Source organism: Strix aluco, chromosome 1, assembly GCF_031877795.1.
Source record: "Strix aluco isolate bStrAlu1 chromosome 1, bStrAlu1.hap1, whole genome shotgun sequence".
NCBI classification, from domain to species: domain Eukaryota; kingdom Metazoa; phylum Chordata; class Aves; order Strigiformes; family Strigidae; genus Strix; species Strix aluco.
In genome coordinates this window covers 36263215-36283532 of record NC_133931.1, presented here as the reverse complement: position 1 = coordinate 36283532, position 20318 = coordinate 36263215, and the positions used below count along the sequence as shown (strand labels likewise).

The following is a 20318-nucleotide window of genomic DNA, read 5'->3' as shown; positions in this document are numbered from 1 at the left end:
CTTGTGGAAGGTGAAATGTGGGTTTGGGCATGCCCCTCCCCCTCCTTAGAAGAGAGAATCAAACCCACACCCTGGACCAATACTTCATGGGTCTACAATAAAGTATCTGCTATAAAATGGTGGCCACTGCCACCCTTCCCCTGATTTAAAGGGCAGACATTCTCCGTGCCTGCAAAAGATAAATACCAATCCTGAATTCCCAGAGATGTTCAGGTCTGTAGATCCTCAGAGGACAGGAGACTTGCTGTAGCCCTGAGTGAGATGTCTGAATGATGGACTCATCCATTCACCACATGTATTACTTTGGATGACATTCAGAGACACTGCAGCACCTAACGTTCAGGCATTTACTTCTATGAGTCACTTAGGCACACATTTACAGGACACCATACACCAAGTCCCTATTCTGCACTGACCTTCTCTAGCTCCTACTGACAAGCAAAACAACTGCTGCCCATCTAACTTAGCCTTTTGTAAACTAGATGCAAATATTTTTTATCCTATGTAACATTTGAGCTGGGCGCAAGCAGGTGAACAACTTCTGCCTTGGGACAGCAAAGAGATGAGAGATATCTCCTCATTCCTGACCTAGAGGGCAGAAATATCATAGACTTGCATACAAGACAATTGTTTAATACGTTCACAAATCAATTTTATTAATTTAAAACAAAATTAATGAAGAAAAAAATCTGTACACAATTGTGGACACAACACACTTTTTGTACAATAAGGCCCAGATAAACTGTTGGTTTTTTTTTTTTTCAGTCCAAGAGTGACTAAAAATTGAAAAGAGCCAAAAAAAAAAAAAAAGACAACCAACCCCCCATCACTGTCTACTTTGCTTGAGGAAAAAAAAGGCTAATTACAGTCTCAATTCTAAAAACTACCCACAATGTGCTTTATGTACGTATGTGAGTACTCTGAATTTCAGCACTCACTGGGTGAAGTAAAGCACATGTGCAAGTCTTGGTAGGATAAAAACCTCTCTGTTGGTAATAAAGCAATCCACAAACATTGAATTCTAGCAGCAATATGATTCCTCCAATAGAGAAGGGTGTTGTTTTGTAGCTACATTGGAGCTTTGTAGCTTTGCAGGTAGCTGTTTCAAGGCTGGTGTTTTTAGCAAAATAAAACAAGAAGAAAAGCTGGAAAATGAACCAACAAAGCTGAGGCTTCTTTCTAATAAAGAGATTTAAACTGGGCAAAGGGAATTGGTACAATTAAGCCAAAAAGTCAGACTAACAGTTTATCTGACAAAGTAGCTCATGGCCTTCAAGATTGGAAAAGTCACAAGTCACAGACAGAGACAGTATAGGTTTGTCCTGTAAATGAGTATAGACAAAAGCAAATTTTAACTCCTTGGCAATAACTATTTCAGTATTTCCATTGCCGGCAATGGATGTTATAACTTAGGAAAATCTGACTCCTGGTGGAAGAGGATTAAAAAACTTAGATGTATATGAGTATTCTTGTTCAAGTTCTTCAAAATATTCTCATTTCTAATTTCTAAAAATAATGATGAAGGTAGTTTCCTTCAGTATTGGATGAGACAAAAACTACTCAGTACCAAGATTCCAGTTTAAGTCACATCTTAAAATATATTTGTGTTGTTTCTCTATTTCTTTATGGAATGAATCTCCTAATTATTTTTTCAATACTCTAAAAAAGGGTTAATATGTTACCTTTAAAAGAGGAAACAGAAGACAGAAAAGGACTTCTCTTCAGTTGCATTTTATCTGTATTTCCTTGGGGGGGGAGGAAGAAATCAATCTTTTCATAATCAGAGTAGATGAGAGAAGAAACAGGTAGAGAAACAGCTGAGAAGAACAAAACCCAATTCCTATTGACACTTGACATCCATGCTTTTGGTCTTGACAAATTTATCTAAAAAAAATCCATTATCTACATATTTATATCCAACACATTGATAAGGCACTGCACATCAGTTTGTGCACACGTGGCCTCATTCTTCACCAACAAGGCATTACTATCTTTCAATAGCATTTACCTTAACAATATGTAAAAGAATCATTCATTATTACAAATTTACACAAAAAATTCTTCCTGTACATGATTGTCTCAGTGATGTACCTATTAGTTTAAATTAGACATATTTTAAACTACTCTGTAATGTGCTAAAATCAAAAGTAGTTGCTGTACCATAAGGCAAAGGCTTATAATAGCCTTTAATCCTATTATACATATCCTCAGTTATATGATGTCAAAATATAGTCTGTTCATAAATAAGTAAAGATGTACAGAGTACCCTGGGTATGAGAAACCAAAAAGTAAACCTTCTTTACAAGAAAATTACTCCACTGGTATTTTGAAAAATCTCAGTCTTCATTGTGCAATCAAGTTTGCTGTGTTGAAGAAATGGTGTGTATCACATTGAAGAGTCTAAAAACTACAAAGCATTTGCAGGTCCTTTTTTTTCTTCACAGGTATGAACCTTTTATTTTCTTTTTTTTTTTTCCTTCTCTATTTCTTTTTGGTAGCAAATACGGTAAAGATGAGTTGTTCAAACATTCGCATGGCTTATTATCGTTGGACTCGCAGTACCAGAGTCAACAGCTGTTCTGAAGAAAAAGACATGCTCCTCCATTTACTGAAAGGGCAAGGGTTAAGACCAATTGCAGCTGTATGTCAACATGCTGAAATCACAAAGTTCTGTAGTCCAATGCTGACACAAGACACAGGCATCCCGTCCATGGGCAGAAGGAGGCTCTGAGGTTTCAAAGTGCTGCTGAGCTGCTACAAGTACTCCAGTTCCAAGGCATGGTGAAGGGCCATAAGGTCAGAGTGGCTCGAGATCCTCCAAAATGGCATAGCATGCTGTGAACAGCACAGACAACATGTAAAAATAACCCCAAGCATTCTGGTATTTAGACCCACCCATTGTCTTTTGCAAGGATAAGTGCACACTGTGAGGAGAGAAGAGCTCTTAAAACCTTGAGCCCTCCACATTTATCTCTGGTTTCTCTGACCCACCCCCTTCAGCATAAATTCTCAATAACAGCAAATCTATTTACCAACAGGAACAGCAGTAAATGTGTCAGGAGATCATAAGGCAGGGAGGGGTTTCTAATCTCTTTATAAGTAAACCAGATTTCAGCAAGTTGCAAAAGAAAGTTATTTCTAGAACAAAATTAAGAAAAATAACCTATAGATCAGGCATGTGTGTAGCTTGAGGAGGGGAACAGAACTTGATTAAAAAACAAAAAATAAAAGAAGTGCAAGTATTATTTACTGTCAAAATGTGTTTGTTCCTTGTGGAACTATCCCTGGCAGGTGAGTTAAGAACATAGCCATGATGATTCAGAATCGGTCATGTGTTGCTCACATCACTTTGAAAGGAATTTTATCCCAGTGGTTTGTATAACATTGGTCATTATTAGCACCAATCTTAAAACATCTTTTCCATATGGGACAATTTTAAAATAAATACATATTTTTTTCCTATTAGCTGTAATAAAATCCATCTGGAGCACAAATATGTTTGCAAAGAACCTGAATAAACCAAAAACACAAATACCAGGAAAAAGCACATATTACCTCATCCATGAAGGGTAAAAATCTGATTAAGAACTATATACTCTAAACCAAGGATTATAGTGTCAGCAAGAACTTTTGCATAAAAAGAAAAAAAAGATAACCATCAGCTTTCATCAGGAAAATATTCTATAAATCCCATGGGAAAATAGTTTCAATTCAACAATGACCATCTTTACCTTTTCATTGGTCAGCTTGTGTCCTGGCACCTTTAGGAGGCAAACCACAAGCAATTTATTATCACAATAGCGTCCGAGTTCCCCAGCATTTTATCTACCTCTATCTCAGAGAGGCTTTCTTCATCCTCCTTCAGCACCTCCTGAGTAAATTCCTAATTCTACTGAAATCTTCTGATTATCTCTTCTATGCTGACGTCCTTTTTTCATTCAGGTCTTCCCCTCAAATTTTAAGTTAGAGAACAATTTTGAAAACAATGTAAAACTCTTTCCAGCTGCATGTTCACTGTAAGCCCTGTAATTTTACCTTATACATACCTCGGAAGAAAAACACCTTAGCACAGAGCCTATCATAAATTTTTCTTTAGATGTTCAGGTAACATCTGTCTGTCAGTGTATAAATAATTATTATTTTTAGAAGAATGCTGCTTCAATCCAGACAATGATGTGATGATGAATTTGGTTGAATTTATAGAATAAAGCAGAGATTTTTAAAAGAAACATAACCATGTGAGTAGCAGCAAGTCTCTCTGAAGACAAATGGCAACTGTTAAGGAATAATGAACTCTTGCTCTTGTGAGAGTCAGAGAAGATAATACTGAATTAATTAATATTAATAAGCAATACCGAAGAGTCATACGTGATCAGCAAGGGAGCACTGCAAGGAATCTGGAAAATGCACACCCAGTGAAGGACAAGTGTTAGCAAGCAGAGTTGCACAATTAGAGGGACACTAGAGTGAAGGAGGCAGCACTGAGCAGCCAGTGCCAGTGTTTCAGGGTTTTTACTTCAGAATATCTCTAGTCTGCCATCCTGGAAAAAGTGCCCATTAGCAGCTGGTGGGCACCTGGGCAATGTATTGTTCTTTAGTTCTATCCAAAAGAAAACTTGTTGGTTTTGTTTTGTTTTGTTTTCCCTGAAACCAGTCCAGGATGCTAATCAAAGCATAGTGAGGGGGACTGATTGTAAGGTCTGCATCAATATGACACTCCCAGTCTGAATTAAAATTTAATATAGCTACATCAGCAGATGCCCACATTCAGAGTATGCCTAGCTTTTAGAGCAAAGAAATTTCTTCGGGAAGAAAATAAAATGGCCCACAAGGAATCACTATTGGAAGAGTTTCTGTTCTACTTCACTTTACTCTAGATTGTTACAAAGCCTTGCGAAACAGCTGACTAAATCTCAGCTTGACAATAAAGGCATGAGCAATAGCTGCTTATGAAGAGAACAAAACACACAAACAAAATAATTCAGGGACAGTTGAGATGTTGGAAAAATGCTTATGATATTTTCAAAACACTTTTACAGATTAATCCTTTCCTTAAGAAGGAAGTGTTAAAACACTGACTATGACACCTACTATTTCTACATCTTCAATCTTGACTTTCATTGTACTGCCTCTACGCTCCACCAGTAACAGAAACTAGATGCAATTAGCTCACTCAGATACAAGTCCACATCCCAGGGTCTTCCCTGTTACATTATACAGATAGTCTATCCTCTGTGCTCTGTCAGGTCAGACACTGCTGCTTTCCAATTCAAATCTTTCCTAAAGATTCAATTCTTGCACTGTGTTCAGGAAATGAGCCAGCAAAAGCAAAACGAAAAATAAATTACTAATCATGCTGTTCTCTGGACTCCCCAAAAGCTTCTGTGCACCTATCTCATATTTAGACTGTTAGATCTTCCTGGCAGAATTTATAACATCTGATAGGGAGGGGTAATACATCAAGGACAAATGGGCACAGGTTTGTGCTTGCAGCAGGTCCGTGCAAGTGTTTGTCAGCTGACTGCTCTTGCCCTGTGGTGCTCAGCAGTGCTGCCTCCCTTTCACACACAGCTGCAGTTTCTCTCTTCTTTCAGAAGCCCCCTGCCAGGTAGGACCTACCCACCTCCCTGCCAGCCGGCCACAGCTCCCTGCTTCTCCTGGTCAGCTTGGCACCAGCTCTGCCTCAACCACTGGGTCAGGGAGGTGTAAATAGCATACCTAAGATGTGGCGTGGTGAAGAGTTTGGTGGACACCTGCCTTTGTGTAGGGTCTCTGCAGAAGCCAAGAGTCAATGACATGGATGTCCTCCAAGGTCATACAGCAAACTAATGAATAGGGAGAATTGTAGTAATACATTCTTGGCTTTCAGCTCCCACTTCATGCAGCTCCAGCATTATACTGCTTCCCTAGTAACAACCTCAGCATCACAGAGCGTACAAATACCAGGCAGCTAGGGCAGTTAAAGTCCTTGATTGATTTAACAGAAGGTTTAGCTTCTGCTAAATCAAATCACAGCAGTTCTTGCTAGATGCCCATATGCAATATCGAGTTTTGGATTACCCTCAGCTGTTTATGGTCAGATTTTAAACCAAAACTTTAAGTGGTCATTATTTTGGCTATATCTTTCTATTAAAATTCACTTAAGTATCCTCTGCTTTATCTATGTCTGTCTGTGAAAGGAGTATACCTCCATTTACTCCATGTAGTTACAGGAGTGAGGTGTGGAATGATTCTGCAGAGTCCCATGAAAAACAAAGAGGTCGTGTAAACCTGAGGATTATAACTATTTTCAGTTCTCCTGTCTACAGGTCAAAAGACATGCAGCACACTCCCAAGAAATAAAGCACGCCAGGAACGTGGTGGCTGCACGGGGCTGGAATCTGCACTGGTGCTCTCTGCACGGCCGAATGCAGCTGATTCAGATCTCTATCAGTCTGACCCTACGGCACAGCCTTCATAGCTAAGAGGAGGGGAAACAAACCTGATACAGATCTATATATATCTATATGTATATGTTCATGTATGTATACACAGTCTCACCCACATATGTATCCATATATATGCATGTGTGTTCACAGGGCATATACAGTAATTTTCACCTTATCTAAGATAACAAATGATTGTACAAAACTAGAACATTTAAAGTAACAAAATTATCATACAAAACCTTATACATTATTCCTGTATTAACATGCCCCATTTATCCACAACTATTCAGCCCTGTCAAAAGTGGCAACACACCCATGAGATAGAGTACATTTTTTCTTATCGAACAACTGGGCAAGAGCTTCTTTGTACATATATTTACTAAATATTGCCTTTAAAAAGCCATCCCTGCCAAAACTTAGCACACATGTCATGTACAACACGTGTCTTCTATTCTGAGCACACTGAAAAATGTTAATATCTCACTTGCTGCTGTGGGAGAATGGATGAAAAATGCTAACTGCTAATAAATAGGTGGTGTAACTGGATGCATTAGTACCTAATGAAACTATAAGAAAGCTTTTCTTGTTGCATATTGGAGGAATATGCATCTAGACTCATAGTAAAACATTGATTTTGCGTACTATTTCAATAACTTCCAAGTAAATATGAAGCTTTTGGCTTTAAAAAAAAAGAACTGTTTTTTAGATGATACTTGGTAATAAATACATTTATGAACTTTTTCATTTTTATGACATTTTGAAATGAAATACAGTGGAAAAAGTTTTAATTTGGTTTTGGTGTAAAAAGCATGAAAAATGAAATTATTAATTTAGTAAGTCTAATAATTATAATATTTTAAAATAACTTAAAATATTAAGTATTTTAGTTCTGAAATAGAAGCAGTATTATTTTTCAGACTGTATTTACTAAAAGAACAAAACTTCAACTATTTTATTCAACAAAATAAAGTGTTTCTATGAATACACATGCAAAACAAAGCCATTTTTTGATGGCAACACCGAAAAGTGCAGACTATCCTCCTTCCCTTAAATGGATACATATTTATACAAAAACCTTACTCCTGAGATTTGTGATGGATTTGAATAGAAAACTCATCAGTTTCTGTCATCTTTCACAGTATTTTTGTTGTGTTCCTGCCAGATTTGCTAAGCAGTCGTCTTTACTTCCTACCCCAAACCTGACCAGCACAGTGTGACTGTGAGCTTAAAAGCAGTGGCATATTGGATACCCATTTATATTCTATTTATTGCTCCACAAAGATTTATGATTTTTCCTCCTAATTTCCCTCCGAGGCAGCATGACCATTTTGGAGACAAAGGGAGAAGCCGATTTGCCCAGGCTCTCCTGAATCACCTGATGTAAAATCCAGCTCCTCAGTGCAGAGAGCCTCCTCCTTTGTCTCCTCTCACAAATTAGAAATCCTTTGGAGGATTCTCCTAAGTAGAAAAACTCAGGAGTTGTTTTTTTAGTGCCTTACAAGTATTTCCCGACGGTGTCTCCAAAGGCAAAGGCAAAAGATGAGCTCAAACAAAACAAAACAAAGCAAAATGAAACAAAACACAACTAAACAAAACACAAACCAAAACACAAAACAAAACAAAATGCCAAGACAATGGAGTCTCTAGCAGAAAACCCCAGAAACTTATTCTGCGATTAGCTGTGGCACCTAGGCGCGGCGGCTCTGACCCGCACCAGTGCCAGCAGCTGCCCTGAGCACCCCTCAGTGCTCACACCCGTTCCTCTCTCCCCTCCTCTCCCTCTTTTCCCAGGGAAGCTGATCCGACGGTAGCAACCTCTGCATGAACCCTGATGTTACAGCAAGCTGGCTGGTTGTGGAACTGATCCAGAAGGGTACGATTATTCCTCAGTCCACAGTGCAAATGTCCCGAGAATTTTAATTGTCTTATAAAATATTTTGCTGGAAGTGACAGCTAAACAAAGGTGTTGATACCATGCCTTGTCCTGTGCTACAAGAAATGTAAGAGCGTGCAATTTCCTCAGCGTCTTGTATTTATTTTCATCAATCAAAAGAGGCATTTTATGAAAAAAGTCTAAGCTAAAATGTTTCTCAAAAGAGCAATAATCTTTTAAACAGTATTAAAAAATTTCTATTATTGAATTTTTACAATAATGACAATGATGAAAAGATTTCAAATGTGTTCTTTATTTTTCCTATTTTGTATGGACTCAGGATATTCCATGAATGAAGGACATAAATTAAAATCTTGTTTTATGATGAAGCAATTGATAAATTATTGGTAAATTATTTTTAATAACAAACCTTAACTTTCTTACCTCCTGAGCTGGAAGTTCAGCTCTTTTCACTAAACAAACACAGAATAAAAATTATCTCAAATTAAACAAGTTTGAATATATATGCTTACTTCAATATACTCATTATAGTTCACACGTAATCAGTGAAGTGTTATTAAAGCAGGGTGTACTGTTTACACTCTAAGTAGTGTAAAGAAATGTACATATACTAAGGGCTTTACCACAGGCCAACCCCCTTCAGCAAAGTGCTGTGCAAAGGGGTAACACAAAAGCTGTCCCTGCCCTGAGAATATCACAAAACCCGATGTGCTGATGATAAGGAAGGTAGGAAGGAACCCGCTAACAAGGTTCAGGGGATAAGCAAAGCGATGGGGTACATCATGGGACAGTTATGCCACTCTGGATGGATGGGCTTCGGGTGGTTTTGTGGGGGTAAATCTTCTCCTGTTTTGTTTGCACACTCTCCAGAGAAGGTCTAGGCTTTTACTGTTTTCTAATACAGCAATACCATTTATTCCCTAGACAGGGCATACATTGTTAAATTGAAGCACAGTATAGACTAGGGTGTGTTCCCATGCTCGCTCCTCCGAATAACCCTAAAAATAATCTGAGCCCAGACAACCAAAAGTCATCATCTGAGCTGGGAGAAGCTCCTCGTACTGCAAGGCACTGTGTGGTTCTTGATCTTGCAGGATGTGAGGGCCAAAACTTAAGAGGCAAATCCTGCTTTCACAGTGTGAAATGGCGACTTATTTTCAGTGGAGTAAGAAGCAGGACAAGAGTCACAGAAGCATTTTCCTTAATCAAATTAATAGTTTCTGCACAAAGGCAGGGCTGCTGGTGTACTTATTGACTCCTCTGGCATTGCTGCAGCAGATAATTTAATCCAGAGCATCTAACATGCTTTGAATCTGAAAATTCCTTCCACCGAGAAAGAATACACAGAAGTAATGGCACAAAGGAACTTTCTATACTGCTACTGCTCTTAGTGGCTGGAAAGGCTTTTTCTTATGCTTTTCTGAATCATGTTTCCTGTTGAAAAAAGCATTGAATTAGATAATGTTACCGAAAGGACTACTCCTGCCATTATCATATGCAACACTATTTCACCGAGCAACAGAAAAGGAACAAAGAGAAGAATTTTTTTTCCCCCTGATCTTAAATGCAGCTTTTAAAATGTAATCATTTACAGCGGGAAAACATTTCTCCACAAAGATGAAAGGCATTTCCGAAGGAGAAAGGAGCAAACTGTTCCCGTCAGTCCACCAAAGGGATATATGAAACTGACTCTGCGAAGTGTCGAGACGAGCCGGGAACCTACCCGCAAAGCTTCAGGGGCACAAACCCCTGATTTCATGAAGCAAAACCAGTCAATGGTTGTTAAAACACCATGCGGACTAATTAGTTTCACTTCTCCAATTTAGAAAGTTACAGTGGAAACAGATATAGATGTGCCACAGGGACTTTCGTGGTACAACAGCAGCTGTGTAAAAGCAATTTACCTGTAAAAGGAAGCAAGAACAGAAATGCCCATTTTCCTACTCTTTCTCCTATTGTTCAAATAGCCAATATTATGCTTTATTTCTCCAAGTGAAGACTCTGTATCTGCTGTACTTGGGTAGAATAGCAAGGCTAGGAATACTATTATATGTCAGTGGGAAGTATTGCTTTTTATGGAGCTTACTCCACACTGGGAAAAAATAAAGTGAATTTTTCCCTTCCCAGAGGAAAGCAAAAAATAATAAAGACATAGTCAAACAGTATCCTCTGGTCAGTTAACTGTGGTTATGAATGCAGGACAAGCCACAAGTAGTTACCTGAATGTAGAATCCAAATTATGGACACACAAGAAAACTCAAATTTATGTATGCCTACTCCAGTTCTACATACCTTTTCAAGGCGTGACATATATGTATTTTATATAGTCAAATAGCACACTGCCTTTCATCAGCAAGAACTGATATTTTTTGCTTATATTCATAACATCCTATGTGGTATTTTGGGATGCCAACGAAAACAGAACTATTAGTTCTTGGCACAAAAGCTGGGGTCCATTTTCTGGCTCCTTTTTGAAACACATCAAATACACATAGCTAGCCTAATGTGTCTTTTGGAGAACAGCAGGGCACATTATTATCTACAGTTTTATGCAGCTTTCTACTAGATATGGTCAAAACATATTTCATAAAGCAAAGATAAAAAACCCAAATGTCAATGCATGCTGTCCCATGTAGAAGAAAAGACAATTTTGCTTTCAGACTTCTGAAATCAACCTGTACTGAAGGAGGGCCATTACCTTTTTTGCGCCTTGTTCTTCCTCGACACCATCCCCTATAACAACATACACTACTTTTCTTCCAAATCGTTGAATTATTCGCTCAAAACAACTTTCCTTTCCTGAAAGAAAAAGATCAGACTATTCAGGATAGGTGGTGATGGGACAACATCAAATAAATCACTTTTTAGCCCAGATCTCCCCAACACTTTGAATTCACAATTAGAGCTATTAGGAGAGAAGAGCCTCTCTTGTGGGATGGCATATCAAGGCCGACTGCAGCTCTGCTCCCGCCACAGCAGCCGACAGGCAACCTTAAAATCTGCTCTGTGAGGTCGTTTAGTACACACACCATGGTAGACATAGTGGACTAGAGGTCTGCAATATCACCCTTCTTGTCTCCCTAATCTGAGACAGGTTTGGGGGGGAATTTCCCTACCAGAATTCTTTACCAGCTGTTTACAACCAGTATCCTGAACTGAGCAAACTGATTGAATATGAGTTGAAATTCTAGCTTTTTCCCCACAACCTGTGACAAGATTAATCACAGCTCCTGAAACAGTAGTATCCTGACTTAGAAGGTCACCCAAAAGATTTAGATTTAAATACCTGTAATCCAATACACGGGCAAGGTCCCTGATCCTGCACTGGGATCCATTAATGTGGCTCATTACTTCACTGTATAGACCTAGGGACATGATCCCAGTGCTCCAATCCTACACATAGGTACTGATACTGGGAAGCTTGAGGTGCTGGTACTGGGAAGCCAGAAAGAATGCTTACAGCTGAATTTTCTCAAATGTCCCCATTCTGAAAGATCACTTCAGTCCGGTCATGGTACATGCTTACCTGTGTGTCTGCAGCAACCGATGGGAAAAATCACATTTTTCAAAATAGTTATTTCAGCCACAGAACAATACCAGTGTAAGAGCAAATCGGTTGGAAATTAAAAAAAGGTTTCTAGTCATCAGAGAAGCCAAACTACTCACTGACACCCTTTAACAGTAGCACCAGGGATAACAAAACTCCAACACTAACTAGGTTGAAATGGTGCTTGAAAATTATGAATCGTGTCATGTTACAAAAATCTCATGATTTCCTGTGACAGTCTGTGACTGAACGCATTTTCCAAAACTACCCTTCTGTCCTGTGTACGTGAAATCACAAGTGAATATTTATTAAAATATGTTTTATTTAAAATGTGTATTTAAAGTACTATAATTCAAAGTTTTAATTTACTTTAAAGTTTTGACGGACAGTACCATAACACTTCTACCCAGGAAACAGTTTTAAATCTTCTATGGCAATGCTTTCAAATTTCTACGTAAAATCTCAACCAAGTTTTTTTTTAAAAAACAAAACCAAACAAAAATAACCCACTTTTTTTTCTCAGCCATTTGAGCTTCATGTATCACAGATACTTAAGAACACATGAAAAATGTTTTCATGTAGCCCACAATTTTGAGGGAATCTGAGACAGAACAGATATGTCATAATCACATTAAAAACTACAAGCACCATTGCCATCTGGTCCCATGTATTTCTACATACTCAGAATAACATCTTTTATATTGAACCAGAAAACAGAAATAAACATTTGCCCGGCTGAAGCTTATTACAGTTAGTATGAATGAACTTGGATAATTACATTCTGCAGCAAAACATTCTTGCTTCTGGTAAATTGTTTACCAAAATTTGCTCCAGAGTCCATGAAAACTAGCTTACCTTTACAGAAAAACAAGTCCATGAAAACAAAGCTTACCTTCACAGAATTTTTTCTGCTAATCTGGGGACACTTCAATGTTCTATACTTACAGTCTACTAAAAAGTCTTCTCAACTGTTACATAGCCTCACAGTTTTGAGAAATTATGACAAAAAGGCGATTATATTTCCTAACAAACAGAGGCTGCATCAGTTAATAGAGCTATATGAAGCTTTCTGTGCTGGATCATGACAAACATTTGAAAAGCACTTTTAGGATGTTTAGCATGAGAAGTGTTTCATGAGACCAGGTATTACTGATCTCTATATTCGCTACAGTGAGGGCATGTAAGAAATAAATATAGACTATAATATCTTTTCATTTATAATTACAAGTTCAAATGTATCACAACATTATAAAAATAGCTCACCTATTTTAGTTGCACTGTAAATATTCTCTATGGGAAATACAACCCCTAGGCCATACAACAAGACTTTTGCCAGAGCTGGAATTAGCTGAGTAGTTGTTACGAGAATGTTCACACAGTTTGTCCTATGGAAGAGAAAACACAAACACCCTGTTTTAACAAAGAAAACAGAACAAAACAAAACAAAAGAAGGAAAATCTTACCCCTCTCATCACAACCCCTCACTATTATTATTGCCACTTACAAAGAAAGTTATGTTCTTCCACCTTACAGGAGAGCAAGGTAGAGTGGCATGGTCAGAACAAGGAATGAGGAGAAGGTACTCCAGGTTCAGCATTTTGCCCACCAGACCAGGCAGTCTCTTCTAGATCATCATCAGACATCCCAGAGTTTCCTAACTATTCCGTACTCACCTTGAATGAATAAGGGTGAGTGCTTTCAGTGCAAGTGTTAACCAAGAATCCGTCAAAGCTTCAATTTCTGCTCTTAGTTGTAACCAAGCCTCTCTTTTTGCTGGACCAAGAAGACCTGTGGAGTAGATAAGGGCATGTCTGCACCGAAATTAAGTAACATTCTGTCATTTTCCTTTGCTTTCATTAGCTCAGAGACAATTTTCCACACACTGCAAACTAAACAGCTCACTAAACACTACCATGTTAAAAAAGGAACAGAAACCAAAATTTCTTCCCTTTTACTACTTCTAATCTGTATTTGTTAGATACTCCAGAGTCACTTGCCTCCGACATTATTTTTGTAGGTATTATATATTTCTTTTACTCGTCTGTAGCGGAAAGCCAATTTTCGCATCCAGTCCACTCCTCCGCGCACCCCTGTCGCGAGGCACAAATTCGCACTGGTGGCAGCCGCAGGAAAGCCATCTGTTCCGAAGTTATAGGTGCTAGTCAGAGATAAGAAAACCCCCAGATTAACAAAAGGCAACAGGCTACATTCAACCACCAGCTACTCACTTTGCTGGGTTGCAAAGGCTAAGACAGCTAAAAAGAGAGCGGGCTACTATAGGCATTACAGCAGTTCATCGCTTTCCCATGAAGGAACTTGCAAAGCAATATTTTATCTTGTTCAGTTCTCTCGTACCTTAAATCTTGACCGTTGTCATCTGAAGACACGTCATCAATGTGAACCTGGTCGCATTCCTAAGGCAACAGAAAGACTTTATAATTTTCTTGATCTTGCAAATCTTGAAAATAAAGCTATGAAAAACTATGAAAAATCTACTTGTCAGGAATATTTTTAATTGTGGAAATCAGTAGATGGCAGTCTTGTTAAAACAACTATTTTACCTATTCCTTGTGCTCGTTTCTTAGAATAAATGCACACCATCATTAGCTACTACTGTTAAATGGCTTTCCAAAAACACGTTTTTGTGTTTAGAAAGGAAAGTGGTTAAAAACAATTAGCATATGTGTTCTATAAACGTCTTTGTAGCCTTTCAGGTACCTTAAAACATCATGCTGCTCAAAGCTGATGCAGTCAGTGCATAAGTGTAACTGAAACCAGACATTTTGGTAAATGTAACATATTAGAAAAATTAAACCTGATGCTAACCGCCAATGAAATTATGACCTCTGATTGCTGTTGAGCCACACACTAACACAGCCTGAGGCCAGTGTTTCAGAGGAGTGCAGACGAAAAATCTGTTCCTAGTTTGCCATTCATTTGAGAGTTGTGAGTTTCCTTCTCTCTCTTTGGTCTTAGTGCATGAAAGCAGCATGCAAAGATGAAGAAAATCTGAACAGAAATAGCCAAATCAAACCATCGTTCTTCAGCGACTTGTATGCAAACTAACATGACACACTCATAATTAGCTTTGTCCATCACTAAATTAAAAATCATAATGCATATTGTTTATCCACCAAAAAACCATTAGAACATTACTATAAACAATTTAACTTTTGGCAAGAAAACAAATAAACCCCTGGCACTCTAGATCAATCTCAATTCAATGCTTGAAACAATAATGGATTTCAATTATTTTAATAATTTCCTCTTCTCTCTCTTAATGTAAAGTCCTATAACAAACACGATCTATTTTAAACATGAAAATATTGCAATCCTTTATTTTTGTGTTACTGCTTTCCTCTGAACAAATTTTTCTCTCTCCATGGATTTGTGAGGAAGGGAAGGAAGATAGAAGTGGAAAGAAACTCAAACCAGCTGTTCCCTAACAGAATTAAAATCATGACCCTCAACCCTTTTTCTAAAACATCTATTTTTCAGCCAACCCTCTCCCAGCAAGCAGCAAGCTCCAAGGAGGAAAAGACTTTGACCCTGTAACCTTCTCCTCCTCTCCTGAGGTCAACAACCTCAGATAAGAAAAAAGCTGAAGAAGTCTATTTGGCCTCACATGATGGCTGTGGATTCTAGATTTTTAAAAACATAGGTCTACAAAAAATACCTCAGAAACTTTTCAAACACTTTGAAAAAAAAGGTGTGGCCTTTTGCATTTGTACATGTACTGATTCTTACTGTAATACATACTCTTTTGTACTTTATGCATAGGTAGTTTGTGCTAGAGAGAGAGGTAAGAACAACAACCAGCACAGGAAAGACAATACTACATTTGCTCATATTTAACCACCATACAGTGAATTTCCTCCTCAGGCAGACAAAATGTATTAGATATGCAGACACAGCTGAAACTACAAGTGTGAACATATGTTGCCAGCCTTTGAAAATCAACTTGGCTAAAAAAAAGCCGGAAGCTTCTTCAGCAAATTATCAAATTCACAGAAATTAAAGGTTTTTTGTTCAAAACTGAAAGGAACGGTCCATACAAATGCCTACAAAGTTAATGATTAAAATATGAACTGAGTGTAAGCTAATGAAGGGACATCCTCCTGAATCTGAGTTTGCAGCTGTAACTCTACCACTGCTCAGTGACTTCTCAAAGTCTCCATGGATAAAAAACTTAGGCTTGAGTTGTCAATGTAGCAGTGAAAATTATCAAGTCAATAGCCTCCTCCCCCAGCTTGGAAACTATGAATGACAACAAGTTGCTGGAGAAGAGGATTCAAAATAGAAATATGGGGAAAAGAAACAATTTTTTTTAGTAACCACAAAAGTAAAGGAAGAAGTAGAAGATCAGCTTCTCACAGGAGCGGCTGAAAGAAGGAATAACTCAACAGACTTCCAAATACAACTCTCTCGGGCAAAAGACAGAGGCAAGAAAGATGACAGCACTACATCTTAGATCCCACAGTTAGAGAAGACCTGAGACCTTGGAATTTTAATTTATGCTTCAAGGTCTTGGGACCATCACAAGAGCTGGGACATCACAGACATTCTCCCCTTTTGTCTAACCATCTGCTTGGTAGGTAGAAAGTGAGAACTGAAATGATACATTAGAAATAGAATGGTATTGAAAGAAAGAGAGCTTTTGGGGAGAAAAACCCAGAAAAGAAATCAGAGACTAAAAAATTGGGGGGTAAAGGTATAGAAACTGTCAAGAAAGTAAGAAAGTGAAGAAAAGGTCACAAACATCACAAATTCAGGTGAAATACTGAATATAATGGAGAGCTATAGTGTCCTCTTTTGTCAGGAATATAAGAAGAAAAAAGTAAAGTCAGGAAGGGAATGAAGCAAAATTAAAGCACAAGAGATACATGTTATAATTTGGAAAGGATTAAAGACCAATGTGATTGACACTACATTACAAGTAAAGGAAGGTCACAAACAGTGCACGACTACTTAGTTCCTATTGAGTGTCAGGACACAGCTTTGAGGCTAAATGTGAGCTTTGAGTGCCAGGTATTTTTTCACGCTGTCTAGCTGACTCAGACTTCGGGTTAATGAGTGATGGGTGCATTTTTCAATCCCTGAACATGGGAAGGAAAAACACTCATTTATCAATTGTTCTTTTTGTAGTAAATTTATTTAGGAGAACCTCTTCAAAGAAGCCTGCCCACCATTAATTGACCTGGTCCAATCTTCCTTCAGAACGTCTTGTATTTGTTTTCACCTGATTGCTTTGTGTGGAACTTTCTGTTTGTGAGCAAAGACTACCTGAGTCACTGTTCAGTCCCCTGATTAGTTATAAGCAAGCATCCACACATTCAACATTTTGAAATAGCAGTTTACTCAATATACACCATAATTAGGGCTATGCTAAAATGAAGTTTGACACTGACCCACAAATAAAGTATGCACTTCCAACCAGCACATTTTTGCAAAGATATATTTTAATAAAAATACAAAGACTCATAAAATCCTCAAGTACTTCCCAAAAAAACAACTGTATGGGAGCCAACTTGGAGCTAAACAGCCATACCAAAAAAAAAAAAAAAAAAAGTTATTTGCAGGCTTACCATTTCAAACTTTTACAGATATATCCGACACTTTTGCAGAATTTTCATAGGAAATACAGCACTAGTATTCTCCCTCTAATTTCTCTGGCAAAGTAATATCTGAAATTAATATTGAAAGTCCCTGTAGAAACACTATAAATACATGTTATTTATGCAGATGTATTTTATTACCATAGAATCAGTTTAGTAGTCAGCTCCAAAGCAGAACATTAAAATTGTTGGATTCTCTTTTAAAATAGGCTGAATTGGCAAGTAAGGAGCAAAATATCCTGTGGCTTATGTATAAAGATTATGCAGCAAGCTGTGTTTTGCTCCTAAAGGTGTTGACCTTGCAACTTCAGTGTATCCAGTTTGAAATCTTCATGATGGCCTACAAGTGATGACATGTTTGCACTGAAGGTTTGGATTTCAGACAGGCTGAGATGCAGCTCTGCACTTTGGGATCAATCCCTGGAAAGCAAAATGCACTTGGTATAGTTCAGGGATAATACTTTCAGGGCAGAGCATCTTAGGCATCTAAACCCTGTTCCCACCTAGGTCTTCTAAACTGCACTGATTTTAATGGAACCCCTGCCAAAGTACTTAGTTCACGTTTGAAAATAAGATTTGGGCTAGTTAAACATACAGAAACATTAAAAGACCTTATTCATGGCACTGCATGCATGTTCTGTGTATGAGGGGTAGACACAGGATAGGACAGGTGTTCGCAGAGGGTAATTTAGTCTAGTTAAGTGACACTGCTGTGATTCAGATCTCTACTGCAGATCCCTTGCAGTCATGGCCAGCAATCATAGGGCAAGTTGGTCAGAAACCCGGGGTGGCTGTTTTTTCTGTGGTTGGTTTTCTGTGCGATCAGCACGATAGCTTGACAGCCACTGTAGGAAATGGCTGGAGAGTGGGACTGGGTAGTGTGAGCTGGACTGGCCCTCCGGCAGCAGCCTGGCAGCTGCCCAAGGCAGCACCCCCAGAGCTACGTCAACTAAGTGCCGTCTGGGAGCTGGGAAGGTTTGTTCAAAAGGCTTCATGGAGAATTACAATTTAAGAAAGAATTCGAGGCAGAGAGAAAATTCATCTTCTGCAAAGGGAGAGAGAAAGTCTTTTCAGTTCAGGAACGGCAGGACAGACAGCAAGCTGTGAAATGCAGGAGGATTTAAAAGCCTATAGGAGGAAGACCCCAGCAAAGGCTATTGTTAAGGGAGAGAAAGGATTAATTTCCTATATACCTTTAAAGTGCAAGTTTGGATCAGGGAGGACACTAGATAGGTGATACAAAACATTAGCAATATGCTCAAAGCATGCTCAAAGCTTCAACCTTAATGGTGATATTGGGGATTGTCCGTGGACTTACCAATTAGCCTAAGGGAAAATGAGGGTGTCAGCATGTGTAACTTAGCAAATCTACCTATAGTAGTTTAAGAAGTTACTGTCCATGCTGTCCTCTGATGTTCTCTTGCACAGCTGGCTCCTATGGATCCATGTGTTTGTGTCCCTCAGACCTTTCAGTGTCACAATTCATAGCTTAGCTTGAAATAAATCTCGTGCAGCAGCTCAATTAAACTAGCAGATGTTGCACAGAGTAACTAAGACTTGGTTCTATGTTGCCTTCTGTTAGCTCTGCTTTGGGGCTTGAAGCAACAGTAGATATGTGCTTGCAGAAGCTCCTTAAAACTGCTGCAGTCATTTGCTATGTGAAAACATGTCTCCAGTGAAAAGCAGTAAGCCAAAGAAAAACAACAATTGAAAATAAATGACTAGATGAGTCTAGCCTAAGACTTGTACATGGAAAGGTTGTGTCTTCTCCGTCCTCCATTCCCAAAGCATTTGCTAACTCCTTCCTGCTAACTTTTGCTCGCTCTCTTTTCTGTTTTTTTTATGATGAGCCAAAAACTCCCAAAGATGCTCCACAGTCATCATTCACAGCTCTTAAAATGCCTTGGACCTACGTAGTCTTCTGGAATCATTCCTTTAAACTAACTTAAGATCTTTATAAAGATTCATATGCAAAGCATTAAGTTATGGCAGAAATGTTCTGCAAATATTTATATTACTTTGCTTCTTCACTACCACCCGTCAAGTTGTGCACTTCTGCCATAATTATGTAAAATATGCCTCACTACTCAATTTACCATAGGAAAATTAATAATAATAATAATAAAAAAAGAGATTAAGGCTGTTACAAGAGCTCCTCTTATCTGTGCCAATACTAGTGGAGTGACGTAACGGCTAGCATGCTGATCCTCTACATTTCTGTGTTAGAAAAGTAACAAAAATAAATCTAATAATTCTGCTGTCTTTGAATAAATACTGAGTGTAAGATAACTCTGGAGAAGTTTGCACATTATGAGAAGGAATAACGTGAATAATATTATGAACATAACCTCAGAGGATGCTGAAGCATTACAGTCCCAAATCTGCTGACTGTAGCTAAAATACATTTCCACATTTGGTTAATCTTCTTAATTTACCGTGAGAAAACTAACACCAGGCTGTCAACTAATTGTTTCAATACCTTAGTCTGCAAAGCCAAATGAGAGAGGGAAACCCCCCCCTCCCAACAAGCACCCTTCAGAACAAGCTATTTTCATTTTGCCTTTACATCAGCGTGCCCATTGAGACAGACTGGAAGCTGGCCAACTCGCAGGAAATGATTGCTGGGATTCTCTGTTCCTCTCATATCTGTCATTACACAATTATATCCACTGCTTCATTTTCCCTACTGAACAGTAGAGAAATTTGGTCATATACATGTGAGAACAGATCTGGCAAAACAAGTTAAAGCTGCAATCCTTTATAAACGTGATGTATCTGAAAAAACCTTAATTAAAAAAAAAAATCCTCTAGTGTACACTGCTGTGGTTTTTATG

At 38.3% G+C, this 20318-nt stretch overlaps 1 protein-coding gene across 1 annotated transcript in view; it reads right to left on the bottom strand.

The window, feature by feature from the left end:
- Positions 1-627: 627 nt before the first annotated feature.
- Positions 628-20318, bottom strand: part of EYA1 (EYA transcriptional coactivator and phosphatase 1) — a 97677-nt gene continuing 77986 nt past the window's right edge. The window contains exons 13-18 of the mRNA XM_074847208.1: positions 14225-14283; positions 13867-14027; positions 13543-13657; positions 13133-13254; positions 11021-11121; positions 628-2835 (exon numbers count right to left, since the gene is read on the bottom strand). Coding sequence (XP_074703309.1) covers positions 2755-2835; positions 11021-11121; positions 13133-13254; positions 13543-13657; positions 13867-14027; positions 14225-14283 — 639 coding nt within the window. The 3' untranslated portion in view covers positions 628-2754. The remainder of the gene's footprint in view (positions 2836-11020; positions 11122-13132; positions 13255-13542; positions 13658-13866; positions 14028-14224; positions 14284-20318) is intronic.